At 47.2% G+C, this 18,992-nt stretch overlaps 3 protein-coding genes across 3 annotated transcripts in view; 1 reads left to right on the top strand and 2 right to left on the bottom strand.

Moving 5' to 3' along the window:
• The window catches only part of LOC148671849 (uncharacterized), a 139,636-nt gene that overhangs the window by 53,835 nt on the left and 66,809 nt on the right, over positions 1-18,992 (bottom strand). The gene's annotated exons all lie outside the window — the stretch shown is intronic.
• LOC148671851 (NACHT, LRR and PYD domains-containing protein 1-like) overlaps positions 1-18,992 on the bottom strand; it is a 260,967-nt gene that overhangs the window by 198,676 nt on the left and 43,299 nt on the right. The window lies entirely within an intron of this gene.
• LOC148671853 (GTPase IMAP family member 9-like) lies at positions 12,566-16,027 on the top strand. Its single transcript, XM_088632795.1, has 2 exons — positions 12,566-12,912; positions 14,516-16,027. Exons 1-2 carry the CDS (start codon positions 12,879-12,881, stop codon positions 15,628-15,630), a joined length of 1,149 nt encoding a protein of 382 aa, XP_088488921.1. The 5' UTR covers positions 12,566-12,878; the 3' UTR covers positions 15,631-16,027.

The raw sequence follows: 18,992 nt of genomic DNA, 5'->3' as shown, positions 1-18,992 counted from the left end.
AATTGTGTAAAAGTTTATCATCATGCTCCAGGGGTTTGTGGTGAAATTGTGTAACAGTGTCTATCATTGAGGTAAAATAATATTTTTATCATTGTGCTCGATGGGGTTGTGGTCAAATTGTGTAAAAGTGTCTTAATCATTGAGCTTGGGGGGTTTGTGGTGAAATTGTATAAAACTGTATTTTTATTATTGTGTTCGGGGGGTTTGAGGTAAAATTGTGTAAAAGTGTCTTTTTATCATTGAGCTCGGGGGGTTTGTGGAGAAATTGTGTAAAAGTGTCTATCATTGAGGTAAAATTGTTTTTTTATCATTGTGCTCGATGGGGTTGTGGTCAAATTGTGTAAAAGTGTCTTAATCATTGAGCTTGGGGGGTTTGTGGTGAAATTGTATACAACTGTATTTTTATTATTGGATCGGGGGGAATGTGGTAAAATTGTGTAAAAGTGTCTATCAATGAGCTCGGGGGGTTTGAGGTGAAATTGTGTAAAAGTGTCTGTTTATCTTTGTGCTCGGGGGGTTTAAGGTAAAGTTGTGTGAAAGTGTCTTATAATTGTGCTCGGGGTGTTTGTTGTGAAATTGTGTAAAAGTGTCTGTCATTGAGCTCAGGGGGTTTGTGGTGATATTGTGTAAAAGTGTCTTTATCATTGTGCTTATGGGGTTGTGGAGATATTGTGGTTTTTGGGTGTAAAAGTCTTATTGTTCACACGTTGCTGCTGTGATGTGGCCTTTCGCCTGTAGGTGGCGCTCTCTCCAGTCATTTTTAAATGTACCAGTCCTGATGGATGACTGTACACATCCTCAGTCAAGGGGAATATCTAATTAGTTACTCTCCAAATAGCATTTTTGTATGAAACATTTAAAGAAATCGACAACCACTTTTCAAAACGCACAATAACACAGACTGGTATGTTTGACAACGAATAATTAAGAGAAAGGGGAAACGAGAATTCACCATCCCTTTCTGCATGTTTACCGTGACCTGTCCTGATCGTGAGAAGTCTCAGACGCGTCTCTTCACCAGACAGTTTAATACATCAGTTCTACATGGGACCAGTGTGAGAGTATGTGGGTAACAGTGATGGCTCTCTCTGCTGTACTGTTGTGGCCCTCCCTCCTGATGACAGAATCGTCTCACACTTCACCTTCACAGACACAAGCTCCATGTGTTTGTGGTGAAATTGTGGGTCTGTTGGTGTGAAAGTTTATTATTGAGCTCACTGAACTGATCTCGAAGGCCACTTTAATTTCAGTTGGCGTCTGACATTTTGAGTGAAATTGTAGTTTTGTTGGTTTAAATGTGCTGTTTCTTTGACTAGCTGGCTTGTTTCGCTGATATTTGTATTTCCTCCTCCTGAAGGAAAGATATCAAGTGTTTTTTTAATGAAATTGTAAAATACCGGTGTGTCGAAGTGGCTCCGGTTTCGCTGCGGCTCATGTCAGATCCAGGGCTGATAGAAACAGTTTGATCAATAAATGAACTAAAAACCGATTGACACATTTGCTGCACTTCCGCTGAAAAGAGACAACGTTTTCAAACCGTCTATATTGGAGGTTTGCATCACCACTGCTAAAATCGACAATGTTGTAAAAACGTGTTTTCGAGGTTTGCTTCGGTTCAGATGACACCTCAAATACAGTAATACAGTATAAAATAAGTGACAGGAAATACGCTGTGCTGAAGCTCTGTATGGATGACTTGTTCTTGCAGGTTTATTTGACTTCAGGTAAAGAGAAATGAAAGTTTCATAAACACTTATTTCGGTGTTGCACTCCAGGGGAAGTGAGCAGAAACTAACCCAAAGAAATGCAAGAACAGGGCGTACAGATGCGTTATGAAAGGGTGTTCTGGATGTGTGACTCACAGAAATGATATAAAAACTGAAAACAGGAGATCTGCAGGTTGTCTGTTAAACCTTGAAGTTTATTAAGTAGTGATCAGCAGTAACTTACTGGTTTGCCCCGGTTGTTGTCTTCCAGTTCAGGACTTGTGCTGAGGAATGAGTGTGGTCTGTGGGCTCTGGCGAGAACAGTCACACTGCGTGGACGGGGGTATCCTGTTCCTGCTCTGATCTCTCCTGGAACCTCCATTAACATGTGATCTCAAGAAAAGAGAGTGATTGATGGGCTTTGAGTGCCTTGTGAAATTCTCTGGGCTCGACCCCGTGTTTCGGCTGCGACGCCGTCGAGCGATCATCTGCTGTGAGTTCCCTTGTGTTGTCCCCATGTGACTGCGTGTGCCCGTGTCACTGCTGTGTGTGACAGTGGATTCCTCTCCGTCGCCCCTCAGGTGTTCCTGGGTCTCCTCTCCGTGGTGCAGCTGGACTGTAAAGAGTGCGCTGGAGAGGATTGAGCTGCTGGGTGAAGGAGTGTGAGATGTGCTGAGTGTGAGACTGACGAGCGCAGGCGAGCGGCGGCTCTCGCCTTCCTCCCGAACTTCGGTCTGAAACCTCATGAACGCTCTCGGCAAGGTCAGTCGGTCGGTGTCCTTAAATGTTTTGATTGCCTGTTATTCCTCTCGTCGTCCAGGCAGGGGTGTTGAGTTCCGCCCGTCTTCGGCACGTTCAGAGAGACCGACCCTGTGAGCGCACACGGGGGAGAGAGAGAGGAGGAGCAGGCCCCACTTCCAGCCTCTCGCTCTTTCACAGCCCCGTACCTGAGGACCAGAGCGTCTCTCGTCAGCAGGGCCTCGCGCCTGCAGGTGACTGAAGTGTGCTTTTATATACAGGTGAGAGAGAGTGCACAAGAATCGTCAGAAGTCAACACCGTTCGTTACAGATGGATGATGTCCAAGGTCACCCAGAAATAGAGCACGACAGGTCACTCAGAGGAAAGGTATTTTTAATTTTTCACTGGCGTGTGGATCTACCAAGTACAGAAGCCAGACAAAAAACATTGAAATGCGATTTGAAATTCACACTGGCGTGTTGAGAACTGTTCCTTAGAAGCGTTTGATCTGTGTTCAGATCTTCTGCTAAGGAGATGTGGTCAAGAAAAGGCAGAGACGCCTTCTCTCGTCTGACCGTTGTTTGCAAACCCTGAGGTGTCCTGTGGTCTTTATAATCTATAACCACACTTTCCCCTGTGGACATTAAATCATCTCAGTCGCAGCAGGATGCCGATTGATTTGAAAGGCAGCTTTATCCCGACAGCATGAGAGAGAGGCCAACATCAGTCTGGCTGGAGGTCTGGTGAAAGGAAAGCTTTGAATTTAGAGAATTTAAAATTATTTTTGTAGATTTTAAAACTAAGGGATTGAGTAGAACTAAGTTATTATTTTATTTCAGTTGAACTTTTAGGAACAGTTATTTTACAAAACCCGAACATTATTCTGTGTTTTGGTTTACTCGAGATTTAACGCAAGATGGAGTTTCCTGCAGGAGTTGTCGGGTGGTGTGGAACGTGTTCCGTGTCCTGCAGCAGTTGTCGGGCGGTGTGGAACGTGTTCCGTGTCCTGCAGCGGTTGTCGGGCGGAGCGGTGGCTCTGTGGCTGAGGATCTGTTCCTGTGGCTGGAAGGTTGCTGGTTCAAATCCCGCAGCCGACAGAGGAATCCTACTCCGTTGGGCCCCTGGGCAAGGCCGTTAACCCCAACTGCTCCAGGGGCACGACACTGCACCAGACTGGAGCCAGATGGAGTGTCCACTGTGGGTTAACGCTAGGGGACGACACGGCACCAGTCTGGAGCCAGATGGGTATGACTGGAAGCCAGGGAGGAAGTGATCTTATCATTGACACTCTGTCTCTGGGAACACCAAGGACTGTTAATGTGGGTGTACAGTGCCTGATGATGCAGGAGGAGCACAAGTCCTAGGAAGGAGCCAGACTATCAGGCAGCATGGCAACCAATAGGATTCAGCAGCGATCTACAGTGTGGAGAGGCAGACGTCGAAAGAGCTGCGTCTTTGATGTGTAGAGAAAACTTACATCGAACTTGCATCAGATCAGAATCTAAAGAGGGTCCATACAGCTCAGCTCAGTATGGCTCTCACCTGGAATCTGTCATAGAGGTGAAAGACAGGTCACCTCAGTCTGAACCTCTCACCTGAAATTAGTGTGTCTGTCAGTCATACAGCTGGAGACGGGTCACCTCAGTGTGAATCTCTCACCTGGAATCAGTGTCTGTCAGGGTCATACAGCTGGAGACAGGTCACCTCAGTGTGAGTCTCTCACCTGGAATCAGTGTGTCTGTCAGTCATACAGCTGGAGACGGGTCACCTCAGTGTGAATCTCTCACCTGGAATCAGTGTCTGTCAGGGTCATACAGCTGGAGACAGGTCACCTCAGTGTGAGTCTCTCACCTGGAATCAGTGTGTCTGTCAGGGTCATACAGCTGGAGACAGGTGACCTCAGTGTGAGTCTCTCACCTGGAATCAGTGTGTCTCTGTCAGGGTCATACAGCTGGAGACAGGTCACCTCAGTGTGAGTCTCTCACCTGGAATCAGTGTGTCTCTGTCAAGGTCATACAGCTGGAGACAGGTCACCTCAGTGTGAATCTCTCACCTGGAATCGGCAGTCATACAGCATCCCCAGCTGGAAGGGGCGTCCGAGTGTGGCCACCTCGATGGTTTCTGAGGCCGACATAGCTCTGGAGCCTGGGTTCGTTACTGAAATCAAACCCAACACAGAGATGTTAAATGATTAACATCACAACCTTTGTACATGATTTCAAAGTCATGCACCAACCTGGCTTTATCATGATGCTGCATTTTGACATTCTGTTCTTAACAGCCGTATCAGCTGGACAGATAAAAGTGCAAAGATCATTGTTTTTATTGTTGGCATAGCAGGTATGAGGCTCCACTGGAGCCATAAAACATTGTGCATTAACAAACGATATCTATGTACCATTATACAATCTGTTTGAATTTGGTCTTTGCACGTAAATCTTACTGTAACCGAAACAGGAGCAGAACTGGAGGTCAACATCTGTGGAGTTGCAGAGGAAGACGTACTGGTCTTGAATTTGAGCAACTCTGAATTTTTCTTCTTTAACAAGTGGATAGCAGGAAGAAATCAATCCCTTCAGCTGAATTGTCCTGCCTCTTAAAAACAGTTTCGCCTTGAAACCAAGCATTAATTTTGACAACAAATCTTAGGTGTGGGCAACGAGCAGAAATGCATTTATTTGGTCTTTGCACGTAAACCTTACTGTAACCGAAACTGGAGCAGAACTGCAGGTCCGCGTCTGTGGCGATGCACTAATGCACTACCGGTACGTTGTAGCTGCTTGACCCTTTTGTTCTTCTTCGTCGTCTTATTCTAAGCCCTTCCCTCTCTGACAGCTACCACGCGGGGCGCCTGACCTGGGCGACCATGGAGCTGTGAAAAAATAGAGCCGAAACCTACTGTGCTCTTGGTGTCGCGCGTCGAACGGCAGCGGTTTCCTGCTTTTTTCCAGGCCTCTTCTGCAGTCGGTGGCCCTTGTGGTCCCCTGAGCCAAGAGCTCAGGGATTCGCTCCCTGTATGTGCTGGAAGCCCCACCTCCACCGAGAGATGGCCGGTGTCCTTTTGGACTTTGCACTGATGTGGAATTAAAACTTAAATGTCGCCCTGTTCATCAGTAGTCTGCAGTCCTCTCTGTTAAACTGTCAAGGTGCTGTCAAAAAATTCCATTATTACACTAGAGACATAGTAAAATAAAAAAAAGCTAACAGCAATCATCTAACAAAAGAGGTTGTTGATGGAGATGCCAGTAAACCCTGGTGTGTCTGCAGCAGGGCTGTCCAGTCCTGGTCCTGGAGGGGTCAGTCAGTGTGTCCAGTTCTGGTCCTGGAGGGGTCAGTCAGTGTGTCCAGTCCTGGTCCTGGAGGGGTCAGTGTGTGTGTCTGCAGCAGGGCTGTCCAGTCCTGGTCCTGGAGGGGTCAGTCAGTGTCCCCAGTTCTGGTCCTGGAGGGGTCAGTCAGTGTGTCCAGTTCTGGTCCTGGAGGGGTCAGTCAGTGTGTCCAGTCCTGGTCCTGGAGGGGTCAGTCTGCCCCCTCTCAAACTGGTGGAGCAAAAGTTTCTAACACCTTCTGTACTCCCCTGTCCCCTCTGACACCCCGCCAGCTCCCAGATCATTCCCCTGCCTCCAGCAGCCACCTTCCGGACCGGGCTGGGTGGACGACCGCAGAACCGGCGCTCGGGGGGAGCCGGGCCGCGTCACGACTGCGGGCGCCACGATCACAGCCAGTTTCACATCGATCGCCGTTCCGGGGCGACCTGTTTGTTCTGTAGTGTGAACAGTGACACGCACGCGCGCGACATGAGATTATTAAAACAGACAGACGTGAGAACCTCCGCGCACACACGCCGAGCGAGCAGCAGAGTCATTTCTCCTCCCCGCCGTTAGTGACGCAGGTCCGCTTGTCCACGAGCCGCTGAGGTCCGATCACGCGGCCCTCGCGTCTCTCCTGCACACCGGGGCGCAGAGACGAGGAGCCTGCAGGACAGGAGAGAGCAGAGAGACGAGGAGCCTGCAGGACATGAGAGAGAGACAAGTTCATGAGAGATGAAATTCAGACACTGATGGACACATTCCTAAACACTCCATATCAAACCAACAAACTAGGGATGAACTTGGCCACACAAAAACTAAATCACCTATTCCACAAACTAGCATCAAAATCTAAGCTAAAAACAACTAAAAAAAACTACCAAAAAACAAAAGCAAAAGAAAAGTGGTTTGATACGGAGTGCAAAAACATCAGAAATGCACTACGAAAAGTCTCAAATGAAAAACACAGACAACCACACAACACAGATCTGCGACTCAGGTACTGTGACATGGTAAAACTTTACAAACACACGCTGAAAAAGAAAAGAAACACGTACATAAACAAACAACTTGCAGAAATTGAGGAGTCACTAAATCAGAACTGTTTCTGTGAGAAGTGGAACAACTTAAACAAATCAAAACCAGAAGAATTGGCCATCCAAAATGGAACAATCTGGCAAACATACTTTGAAAATCTCCCGAATACAAATCAATCAGACCAAAGCCACTTTTGGAAAAACTCAAATTTTGGAATTGGCTATCAAAGACAACCAAAACCCCTTAGACTCCCCAATCACTGAGCAGGAGCTACTGGACAAACTCCAGGCCCTCAGACCACGCAAAGCCTGTGGCCATGATGGAGTCATAAATGAGATGCTGAGACACAGCAGCCCAAAGTTGCAACAAGCCCTGCTCAAACTCCTCAATCTCATCATGACAGCTGGATGTTTCCCCGACGCTTGGAACCAAGGACTGATCACGCCCATCTACAAGAGTGGAGATAAACTCGATCCCAACAACTACCGGGGCATCTGTGTGAACAGTAACCTGGGGAAGGTATTCTGGAGTATCCTAAATACACAAATACTGGCCTTCCTTACCGAACACAGTGTCCTGAGTAAAAGTCAGATTGGCTTCTTGCCAGATCACCGCACATCTGATCACATTTACACCCTACACACACTGATAGACAAACACGTCCACCAAAAACACAAAGGAAAAAGTTTTGCCTGCTTTGTCGATTTCAAAAAAGCATTTGACTCGATTTGGTATGAGAGATTGTTTTACAAACTACTCCAAAGTGGCATAGGGGGCAAAGTGTACGACATAATTAAATCAATGTATTCAGAGAGCAAATGTGCAGTGAAAATTGGAAACAAAAGGACTAAATTCTTCACCCAAGGCCGCGGGGTGAGACAGGGCTGCAGCCTGAGCCCAACACTGTTCAATATCTATATCAACGAATTAGCAGGAATGTTGGAGCAGTCTGCAGCTCCTGGTCACACACTACACGACACAGAAATCAAGTTCCTGCTCTACGCAGATGACCTGGTCCTGCTGTCGCCCACAGAACAGGGGCTGCAGCAGAACCTGGCACTGCTGGAGCAGTACTGTCAGACCTGGGCACTGCCAGTCAATCTGGACAAGACCAGAGTTATGGTTTTCCAGAAGAAAGCCAGACCTCAGGGAAACAGGTACAAATTCACACTGAACAACAACACATTGGAGCACACATCCAGCTACACATATCTCGGTCTCACCATCAGCTCTTCCGGGAGTTTTGACCTGGCAGTGAAGACACTGAGGAAGAAGGCACTCAGGGCTTTCTACGCAATAAGAAGGAGGCTCTTCAACATCAACCCACCAACAAGAATCTGGCTCCAAATATTTGAAAGTGTAATCCAACCCATTGCCCTATACGGCAGTGAAGTGTGGGGTCCCCTCACAGACCAGGATTACACCCAATGGGACAAACACCCCACAGAAACTCTGCACATGGAGATCTGTAGAAACATCCTCCGTGTGCAGAGAAAAACTCCTAACAACGGGTGCAGGGCCGAATTAGGCCAGTACCCACTATTGATAAACATACAGAAAAGAATATTAAAGTATTGGCTACACCTAAAAAACAGCGACCAAAATTCCTACCACCACAAAGCCCTGCTGAGCCAAGAGCTGAGCCCAAAACAGAGCCCCCTGAGTCAGCTGGTCCTGAGGCTCACCGACCTGAGCCACACCGACACTAACCAGCCTCAGGACCGCACTGCTAGAGCACCACAACCCAGACTCAAGCACATCACAGCACAGATCAAACAGCAATATCTGTGTTTTAGTGTTTCAACTAAAATGGGACAGTACTGTGTTCAGTGTGTGATCACAGTGGCACAGTTCTGTGTTCTGTGTGTTACCAGTAGGACAGTACTGTGTTTGGTGTCTGAACACAGTGGGACAGTAGTGTGTTCGGTGTGTGATCACAGTTGGACAGAACTGTGTGCATTGAGCAATTACAGTGTCACAGTACTGTGCTCAGTGTGTGCTCAGAGTGGCACAGTACTGTGCTCAGTGTTCGATCAGAGTGGCACAGTACTGTGTTCACTGTGTGATCACAGTGGGACAGTAGTGTGTTGAGTGTGTGATCATAGAGGGGCGCTAGTGTTCAGTGAGAAATAATAAATAATAAAGTAAATAATAACAACGTAACGTGGTTTTCTGCACGTCTACCTAGGCTGCAGCTGCTCCTGCATTATGTTTCATGTAGAAGTCTTAGCTTAGATTTTGTTTGCAAAAGACGAGCAAAATCTTTAAATGCAAATAACAAAAACTAGACACAACCGCAGTCCATACGAGGCCCCCTGCTACACTTTCACTGTTAATTCATTAAATCCCATATTATCTGTGCTTTCCCTACGATAAACAACTGCACCTGAATTGACACATCTCTTCTTGCTGAGTCCTTCGCACAACAAACGAAATTTCTCACCGGTCAGAGACAACAATTCTAGTGGAGCATATCCTGTCTTTGACAGGACTTGTAGTGTTTTTAGAGAAACCAACAAGGTCAGTTCTATTCCTTGTGTTTATCACCGTCGGAAATTACTCTCCAGTCAGCTGATTTGTACACCGTGTGTGCAGTTCTTGTGTGAAGGAGATTGTTACTAGTATGAGTAGTATTATTAGTAGTGTTATTACTATTAGTAGTAGTATCAGTATTATTACTGGTATTATCATTGTTATCAGTAGTATTAGTAGTGTTAGTAGTAGTACTATTGTTAGCAGTAGTAGTATTAGTGTTAGTAGTAGTAGTACTATTGTTATCAGTGCATGATGCCCAAGAATAATTCCCAGATGTTCATTCTGTAAGTTGCATTCATAATGGCCAGCAGCCCTATCACCCTGCAAGTGTGATTGATGCTGTATTACTGAGTCACTGATCTTACTGGTCATCAGACTGAGAGATTCAACCATCTTGTGTCCTGTTAGGAATTAAAATCATACTGTGCTCCGCTCTGTACTGCGTTACTAACACAGTGGCACACAGATCTGTGTCTATTTAAATCCTCTGTGCTGTAATTGAACTGTTTTCTTTCAGGGAGATTAGATTTAGTCCATCACACAGCAGCTCAGTCTCTGTAATCAGTTCCTCAAGACTGTCGGACCAACACTCAATCAATCAAGGTTTATTGATCGATGCACGAACAGTACAGCACACAGTGGTGTTGACAGCATTGAAATCTGCGAGCTCGTTAAAGGCTTATTAAGAGGGATAGAAGAGTTGGAGGACAGGAATTTATAGGGGTTAACATTGGGATACAACATATTACACAACTGCAATTCACAGATTGTGTGGAAGTAACACAAGGATAGGAGGTATTGAGGTGTCCTGACAGTAGTAGGGTACAGGGTAGGAGGTATTGAGGTGTCCTGACAGTAGTAGGGTACAGGGTAGGAGGTATTTAGGTGTCCTGACAGTGGTAGGGTACAGGGTAGGAGGTATTTAGTGCTCTTCGTGAGAGTGCCAGTGCCCCCTGTCAGTTCAAGGAGGTAACTGCAGGTGTCTGCTGTGGTTGGCTGTTCAGCAGTCTTACTGCCTGGGGGAAGAAGCTGTTCTGACACCTGGTGGTCTTGGTCTGATACTTCAGTACTGTTTTCCAGATGGTAGTAGAGAGAGCAAGTTGTGTTTAGGGTGACTGGGGTCCCTGAGGATGGACCTGGCCTTCTTGAGGCATCTAACACAGTAGATATCCTCTGTGTTCAGTAGCGCAGCCGGTAGTGTTCTGAGCCAGTGTCACCACCCTCTGGAGGACCCTGAGCTCGTGGGCGGAGCAGTTACCACACCAGGCAGTGGTGCAGCCGGTTAGGATGCTCTCAGTGGTGCAGCTGTAGAAGCTGGTCAGGATGTGTGAAGGCAGGCTGAACTTCTTCAGTCTGGGGAGAAAGAACAGGTGCTGTCTTGTCTACGGGGTTGGTGTGGTGGGTCCAGGTCAGGTCGCCTGTGATGATGACACCTAGGAATTTGAGAATCTGGTCCACTGCGGACCCACTGATGTGAATGGGTGCCTGGTCTGTTCCTGTGGTCCACCATCAGCTCTCATCAGTGTGTCTCCTGCCTGCTTTTCAGTGTTTCTCACCCTGCGCTCTGTGTGGGTCCTGATGCCCCAGTATAGTGACGGGGACACTGGACTGTAAACAGGCGTCGTCCTGCAGATGAGACGTCAAACCGAGGTCCTGACTCTCTGTGGTCATTAACAATCCCAGGGTGTCTCTCGAGAAGAGTAGGGGTTTTACACCAGCGTCCTGGTCAAATTTCCCATTGGCCCTTACCAGTCATGGCCTCCTAATAATCCCCATCTATGAATTGGCTTCATCACTCTGCTCTCCTCCCCACTGAGAGCTGGTGTGTGGGGAGAGGACTGGGGCGTCATCCAGGTGGGGCTGCACACTGGTGGTGGTAGTGGGATCCCCAGGACCTGTAAAGAGCTGCACACTGGTGGTGGTAGTGGGATCCCCATGACCTGTAAAGAGCTCTGAGTGGAGTGTCCAGGAAAGAGCTATAGAAGTGTATTATTATTATTAATATCATGCAGCCCGAACCCCAGCGAGCGTGACTCCCTGACCCTGACCTCTCTCTCCCCCAGGTGCAGAACCGCTGTTCCTGCTGCTGGTGGCCGCGCTGTGTCTCCAGATCTACTCCTCCGAGGAGCCCGGGTGTGAACCGGCGCTGCCCGCCGCCAGCTGCCCCCCCGAGGGGCAGGGGCAGGGGGGGCAGGAGGAATGGCAGGGGCTGCTGTTGCCCCACCCACCCACACTGCCATCGCCCCTCCTGGCGGGGGAGGAAGAGGGGGCGGCGGCTGAGGCGACGAAGACCGGGGAGGTGCTGCTCCTGGTCGGCGTCTCTCAGTACCTTAGCACCAGCTCCGACCTGTGACCTGTGACCTGTGACCTGTAACCCCCCCCGCCCCCCTTCTGGGTGGAGTCCGACCGTGACGGGAGAGGCCCTCGAGTCCGGCCCGATACCGATACCCATACCGGCCAGCCGGACCCGAACCCGAGCTCGGACCCGGACCGCTGCCGCCCGGAGAGGGGAGTCCGGGACTCGTGGGCGGAGACGCCCGTGGCGCCTTATCGCTCTATTTGTTTATTTATTGATTTCCTGCGTGGCTTATTTATTTATCTATCTTATTGACGGAGAGACTCGTGCGTCTTATTGATGGAGAGTATTTCAGTGAGAGTGGAGGTGGTGCTACTCTTCCTTCACCGTGAGGAACTGGAACGGTTCTCCATGATTTGTCGTTGTATAATCGATCGGTCGATGACAGTGAGCGAAATGATCGTGGGGTGGGTGGGGAACGGCGCGTGTTTCACTCCCTGAACAGATGAATAAAAACGGAGAAGCAGCGGTGTGGTTTGTGTTTGTTCTGGGGGAGGGATTGACGCTGCAGGAGGTCAATCAGCGCTCAGGCATCTGCGGTTAAGAGGGGGTCTGTACGCAGAGAGGGGTGGGAGGAGGGAACAACCTGATACCCTGGCTTCTCTCCAGACAGAGCTGGGGGAGGGGCGAACAAGCCGATGAGCTGCTCAGGTCCGTTATCTACTGTCTGACTCCTGTCTGCTCTCATGCTCTCTCTGGTCTGCTGTTTCCCCGATCTGTCTCTCTCCTGAAGCAGTTCAGCTCTGGCCTCTGACTTCTGGTGCCTTGTCTCCCCCTGGCAAGGACAGCGCCTCATTAACTTCATTGATCCAGACGGGTGTGGACCCCAGTGTCCCGACTGCTGGTCAGGGGTGTTGCTTAGTCGGGGTTCGGTCTGTACTCCCCAAATTCCCTCTCCTCAGTTGATTGTAGGTGGGATGAAGTGGGGTCCCTGACTGTAAAGTGCTTTGGAGATCCTTTTAGATCAACTTTCCAGAACCCCAAACAAGAGAGTTTGCTTATGAAAAATAATTTTTAAAGTTTTTTTAAATTCCTAAGTGATGAGATATACCAGAAACGTTCATATCAGGCGGCGCCCAAGACTTCATTCTGCCCTGGTGAGTTAATCATTAACTGAACCCACTAAATATTTTATCAAGGGCCACTGAGAGGACATAGTCCTGCCCTTCAGATCAGCAGGAAGAGAAGGAGAGAGAGAGATGGCAGCGTGTAGGAGCTCAGCGCTCAGCCCTGGTGAGTTTTCTCTTGTTCTGCCTGTCAGAGTGTCATAAAGGGAGTCACTGAGGGTCTCTTCTCTGTCACAGAGCACAGCAGCAGCTGGAGAAGTGTCTTCCTGTCTGCTGAGAGTGTGTTCTGTCTGTCAGACACACAGGGTCTGAACTTGGAGAGAGAGACAGGAGCTGATGTACTTTCACTTTCTCTTGTCAGAGATCAGGGATCAGTACTGTCAACTCAAGCTGTTTGGAATGTACTAAATATTTTAATAAGGTGTTTATTTAATGTAGAATGATTGATGTTAAACCTGACTGTTTGCTGATGGTATTGGATTCACACTGTTAGTATTCATGATGCTCAGACACGCTCAGATATGATCGTTTCCTGTTTGTTGCTCAGAGGTTGTGTTTGTTGTACAGCTGATAATACCAGAGAGGAATCAGTACAGATGAACAACAGAGGAATTTATTTGGCCCATAATTAGTAGTGATTCCAGGTTCTCCTGTCCTGACTGGGCAGCTTGTTCCCCTCTCCCACCCCTCTCTGTGTACAGTAGAGCCTCCTGTCCTGACTGGAGGAGCTCACCCAGCTATGTCTGGAGAGAAGCCAGGGTATCAGCCTGTTCCCCTCTCCCACCTCTCTCTGTGTACAGTAGAGCCTCCCACTCCTGATTTTAAGTCTTAGTGTTGCTTTGAGTTTCAGTGTTAATTCTGAGGAACTCTGAGGTGTCAATATCTAACTGGTCTTTAATGATGACTGACTGTCACTGAGGATGTTGAATATTTTGTATATATATATATGGTTCACTATCTTCACCCTGTCAGTGTGGGACACTCCCTTCAGACTAAAGAGACTCAGTTCCTCCAGCTTGTCAGTTTCACTGTTTTTAAACTAACATCATGCTAGTTCTCTTCAGTGTGGATCACAGTAGATAGTTTCTAAGCGGTTTGAAACTATACAACACACAGATTTCCCAGCCAGGTGGCTGAGTCCCAAACATGTCTTTATGAAATGTGACATTTTAGACTCGCTAGTGAAGAATCAGGACAGACTGAATGATTTTACAGTTTTTTTACATGTATTTTTAAAATAAGGTGGTATAAAGGTTCATTCTGAACACAGGAGTCCCATATGTGTCTGAACTGCCATTGGATACTCAGTGTTAGGGGGACTCTACAGGGCCCTCCAGAAGTATTGGTGCCCTTGGTAAAGATGAGCAAGGAAGGAGTTGGGAAAAATGTCTATTTATCAGATGAGAGAAATCTAAACTTTCAGTGAGGTTAAATTATTCTAAGAAAAAAAATTGTGATGAAAAATAAACATGTACTATTGAGAGAACAGTTAAATATATATATATATTACATAAATTGCAAGAATACAGAATAAGAATGTTGTAAGAATACAGTCTGATTACCTAACATTAACAGAACATTTTTGTATACCACAGAGAATACACAGAAAATTAATCTCAATAATCTGTGATTTTCCTCTGTCACAGGGCAGGGACAATAGAAAAGATATAGAAAAGTTTTTATCGTGAATTTTAAATGGGATGAAGAGTGAAGATAGATGTGATGAGAACTTTATCATGTAAATAATCTGTGATCTTTCTCTCTGACAGGGGAGGAACAGGCTGATGCCCATGAGGCACCACAGCGTCTCTCAGAGATCAGGATCGTGCTGCTGGGCCAGAGATTGTCTGAGAAGAGCTCAGCAGGAAACACCATCCTGGGCAGAGAGGAGTTTGTCACTGAGGGAGTAACTGAGGAGTGTGTGAAGAGAGAGGGAGAAGTAGCTGGGAGGCAGATCACTGTGGTTGACACTCCAGGGTACTCCTCTTTTCCACGTATAATAAGGACTGATCCACAGCATGTCAGAGAGGAGGTTGTGCGCAGTGTGTCTCTGTGTCCCCCAGGACCCCACGCTCTCCTCCTGGTGATTGATCTGGACTCAGCCACAGACTGGAGATCAGTGAAGAAATATCTGGAGCTTCTCAGTGAGAGAGTCTGGAGACACACAATAGTGCTGTTCACCTGGGGGGGGACACTGAGAGACATAACCATTGAGCAGCACATTGAGAGAGAAGGGAAGAAGCTCCAGTATCTGGTGGAGAAGTGTGGGAACAGGTATCATGTTCTCAACAACAAGAACAGGGGCGACCGCACTCAGGTCACAGAGCTGCTGGAGAAGATAGAGGACATGGTGGCAGGAAACTATGGGCTGTACTTCACCACTGACATCAAAGAAATAAACACTGAACGAGAGATAGAGGAGCCGAGACAGAGGGAGGAGGAGAGACAGAGAGAGACAGGAGCTGAGACAGAGGTTGGAGGAGGAGAGACAGAGAGAGACAGAGGAGCTGAGACAGAGGGAGGAGGAGAGACAGAGAGAGACAGATGGAGGAGGAGAGACAGAGGAGCTGATACAGAGGAGCTGATACAGAGAGACAGAGGAGCTGAGACAGAGGGAGGAGGAGAAACAGAGAGAGACAAAGGAGCTGAGACAGAGGGAGGAGGAGAGACAGAGAGAGACAGAGAAGCTGAGACAGAGGGAGGAGGAGAGACAGAGGAGCTGATACAGAGAGACAGAGGAGCTGAGACAGAGGGAGGAGGAGAAACAGAGAGAGACAGAGGAGCTGAGACAGAGGGAGGAGGAGAGACAGAAAGAGAGAGAGGAGCTGAGACAGAGGGAGGAGGAGAGACAGAGAGAGACAGAGGAGCTGAGACAGAAGTATGAAAGAAGGGAGAGAGAGAGAGAAGAGGAGCCCAGACTGCCTGTCAAGAGGAGGAACAGTAAAGGTCTTAAACCTCCCAACAGTGAGTGTGATTGATGCTGTATTACTGATTCACTGATCTTACTGGTCATCAGACTGAGAGATTCAACCATCTTGTGTCCTGTTAGGAATTAAAATCATACTGTGCTCCGCTCTGTACTGCGTTACTAACACAGTGGCACACAGACCTGTGTCTGTTTAAATCCTCTGTGCTGTACTTGAACTGTTTTCTCTCAGGGAGATTAGATTTAGTCCATCACACAGCAGCTCAGAGACAGGAGCTGATTTACTTTCACTTTCTCTTGTCAGCGATCAGAGATCTATCAAACTGTTTGGAATTTAATAAACATTTAATAAACATGTTCCTGGTTTTACTGTTTTTATATAAAAATGTTTATGTAAAAAATCACTGACGAGGTATTAGGTTCTTTTTCACCAATAGTATTTTCATGCGTGTTAATGACAGCAGCAGACTTGATCAGACATGGTTTTTACCTGTGTGTTTCTCAGAGGCAGTTTTCACTGTTCTGTCTATAACAGCACGGAGCTGTTTTCCACACAATAACAACAGAAGACAGGACACAGAAAAGAGTATTTAGTAGTTAAAATGATCAGAAGATCAAATCTGGCTGTTTCTTCAAGGAAGCCAGAGTATCTCATCTCTGTACTCAAGCTGCACCTCCAGTTGTGCCCAGAAAATCATCTCCGACCCCTCTCCCCCAGCTCATAATCTCTTTCAGCTTCATGCTTCTGGAACAAGTTTCAGATCCTCCCAATCAAGGACGGTCTGATTCAACCTCAGACTCCTCCCCTCTGCCATGCGACCTCTGAATTCACCTTGAACTCTGACTTCCTTGTATAATTTATTGTTTAACATGGAAAGTTGTTTACATATGTGCTGTATGTGACAATGTTTGTCTTCTGTTCTATGTAAATTTGTACTGTATATGTTGTATGTGTGACTCATCTGTGTTGTTTGCTGTACTATTAGCAAATTCCACCAACTCAGGTCAGTACTATCGAGGTCACGTCATGCTGTTCTAAAAGAACTTTACAAAAATCATTCAATTGGTGCAAAACCTAACAGATTATAGCCATATTTCATTGTTTTAAATTAATTGATTACTAATGGCAAGAGTGATTAATACATCAACAGATTCTATATAGCTGCACATGTCCAACAATAAAATCGACTCTTGATTTTCAGCAGATCTCATTTGAAGTAATAATTAAAAAAAAAACTATTTTATATAGCACCTTTAAAGGTGTCTTCTCAAAGCGATTTACAGAATGACAACAACAATGTCCTTACAGTGTGTGAGAGCAGGGGTGTGACCCCAGTGACCCGACTGCTGGTCAGGGGTGCTGCTTAGTCGGGGTTCGGTCTGTACTCCCCAAATTCCCTCTTCTCAGTTGTTTGCAGGTGGGATGAAGTGGGGTCCCTGACTGTAAAGTGTTTTGGAGATCCTTTTAGATCAACTTTCCAGAACCCCAAACAAGAGAGTTTGCTTATGAAAAACAATTTTAAAAGTATTTTTATATATATTTTTAAATTCCTAAGTGATGAGATATACCAGAAACGTTCATATCAGGCGGCGTCCAAGACTTCATTCTGCCCTGGTGAGTTAATCATTAACTGAACCCAGGGCCACTGAGAGGACAAAGTCCTGCCCTTGAGAGAGAGACAAGACCAGAGTTATGGTTTTCCAGAAGAAAGCCAGACCTCAGGGAAACAGGTACAAATTCACACTGAACAACAACAACACATTGGAGCACACATCCAGCTACACATATCTCGGTCTCACCATCAGCTCTTCCGGGAGTTTTGACTTGGCAGTGAAGGCACTGAGGGAGAAGGCACTCAGGGCTTTCTACGCAATAAGAAGGAGGCTCTTCAACATCAGCCCACCAACAAGAATCTGGCTCCAAATATTTGAAAGTGTAATCCAACCCATTGCCCTATATGGCAGTGAAGTGTGGGGTCCCCTCACAGACCAGGATTACACCCAATGGGACAAACACCCCACAGAAACTCTGCACATGGAGATCTGTAGAATCATCCTCCGTGTGCAGAGAAAAACTCCTAACAACGGGTGCAGGGCCGAATAAGGCCAGTACCCACTATTGATAAACATACAGAAAAGAATATTAAAGTATTGGCTACACCTAAAAAACAGCGACCAAAATTCCTACCACCACAAAGCCCTGCTGAGCCAAGAGCTGAGCCCAAAACAGAGCCCCCTGAGCCAGCTGGGCCTGAGGCTCACCGACCTGAGCCACACCAATCCTAACCAGCCTCAGGACAGCACTGCTAGAGCACCACAACCCAGACTCAACCACATCACAGCACAGATCAAACAGCAATATCTCACACACTGGGACACACACACACAAACACAATATAAACTGGAATGCTACAGAACCCTAAACAGACAATACACACTAGCTGAATATTTGACCAAAATAAAAAATAACAAACAGAAACAGACCCTGACGAAGTACAGGCTCAGTGACCACAACCTGGCCATAGAAACTGGGCGACACAGGCAGACCTGGCTGCCCAGAGAGGACAGGCTGTGCTCCCACTGCCAGCGGGGAGAAATAGAGACAGAGGTGCACTTCCTACTGCACTGTGACAGATACTCTGGGATTAGAGAAACATTTCCCGAAATTCAGAAATCTAATCCCAGAGTTCACACACTTGCCAGAGTCACAACGGGTCCCCATCCTACTGGGAGAGGGAGGAGGGAACTCAGTTGATCTGGCAGCCCAGTATGTGATCTCCTGTCACAGCCTGAGGAACAGTGAGTCTGTCTCCCAATAATGCTCCAGTCGCTACAGTATATGTCAATATTTTATCATATCTCTTTGTTGTAAATGTCTGTGACATGTCTGTAGGTTTTATTTTACTTCTAGTTTTTGTTTTGTTCCATGTTAATTTTATTATTTTTATTTGCTTTGGCAACACTGATTGTACCCATCGGTCATGCTAATAAAGCCTCTTGAACAGGAGAGAGACAGGTACAGGTACTCCTGGCCAGGTGTGGCTGTTACCTGCTTGCCCTGGTCTCTGAAGAACTCTCCAGCATTCTCGATCACCAGCTCATCTGTCATGGAGGCGTAGGGCTGCTCCTTACACAGCCTCAGCATCTCCCAGAGGGTCACCCCGAATGCCCACACATCGCTGGCCGTGGTGAACTTCCCCTGGGGACACAGACACATGGGGTCACCCCCAACACCCCCACACAGTCGCCGGCGTACAGGTTGCGGCTCATGCCGAAGTCGGCGATCTTGATGGCGCCGCCCTCCCCCACCAGGCAGTTCC

The sequence above is a fragment of the Lepisosteus platostomus genome, chromosome 5 (assembly GCF_059453375.1).
Source record: "Lepisosteus platostomus isolate fLepPlt1 chromosome 5, fLepPlt1.hap1, whole genome shotgun sequence".
NCBI classification, from domain to species: Eukaryota; Metazoa; Chordata; class Actinopteri; order Semionotiformes; family Lepisosteidae; genus Lepisosteus; species Lepisosteus platostomus.
The sequence above is the reverse complement of the archived record's forward strand: the minus strand, read 5'-3'. Positions and strand labels throughout refer to the sequence as shown.

Excerpts from the sequence above, each read along its gene's own strand:
- LOC148671853 (XM_088632795.1), top strand. The coding sequence starts at position 12,879 with ATGGCAGCGTGTAGGAGCTCAGCGCTCAGCCCTG. Across the intron at positions 12,913-14,515 it reads GAGCTCAGCGCTCAGCCCTG|GGGAGGAACAGGCTGATGCC; the intron begins GTGAGTTTTCTC and ends TCTCTCTGACAG.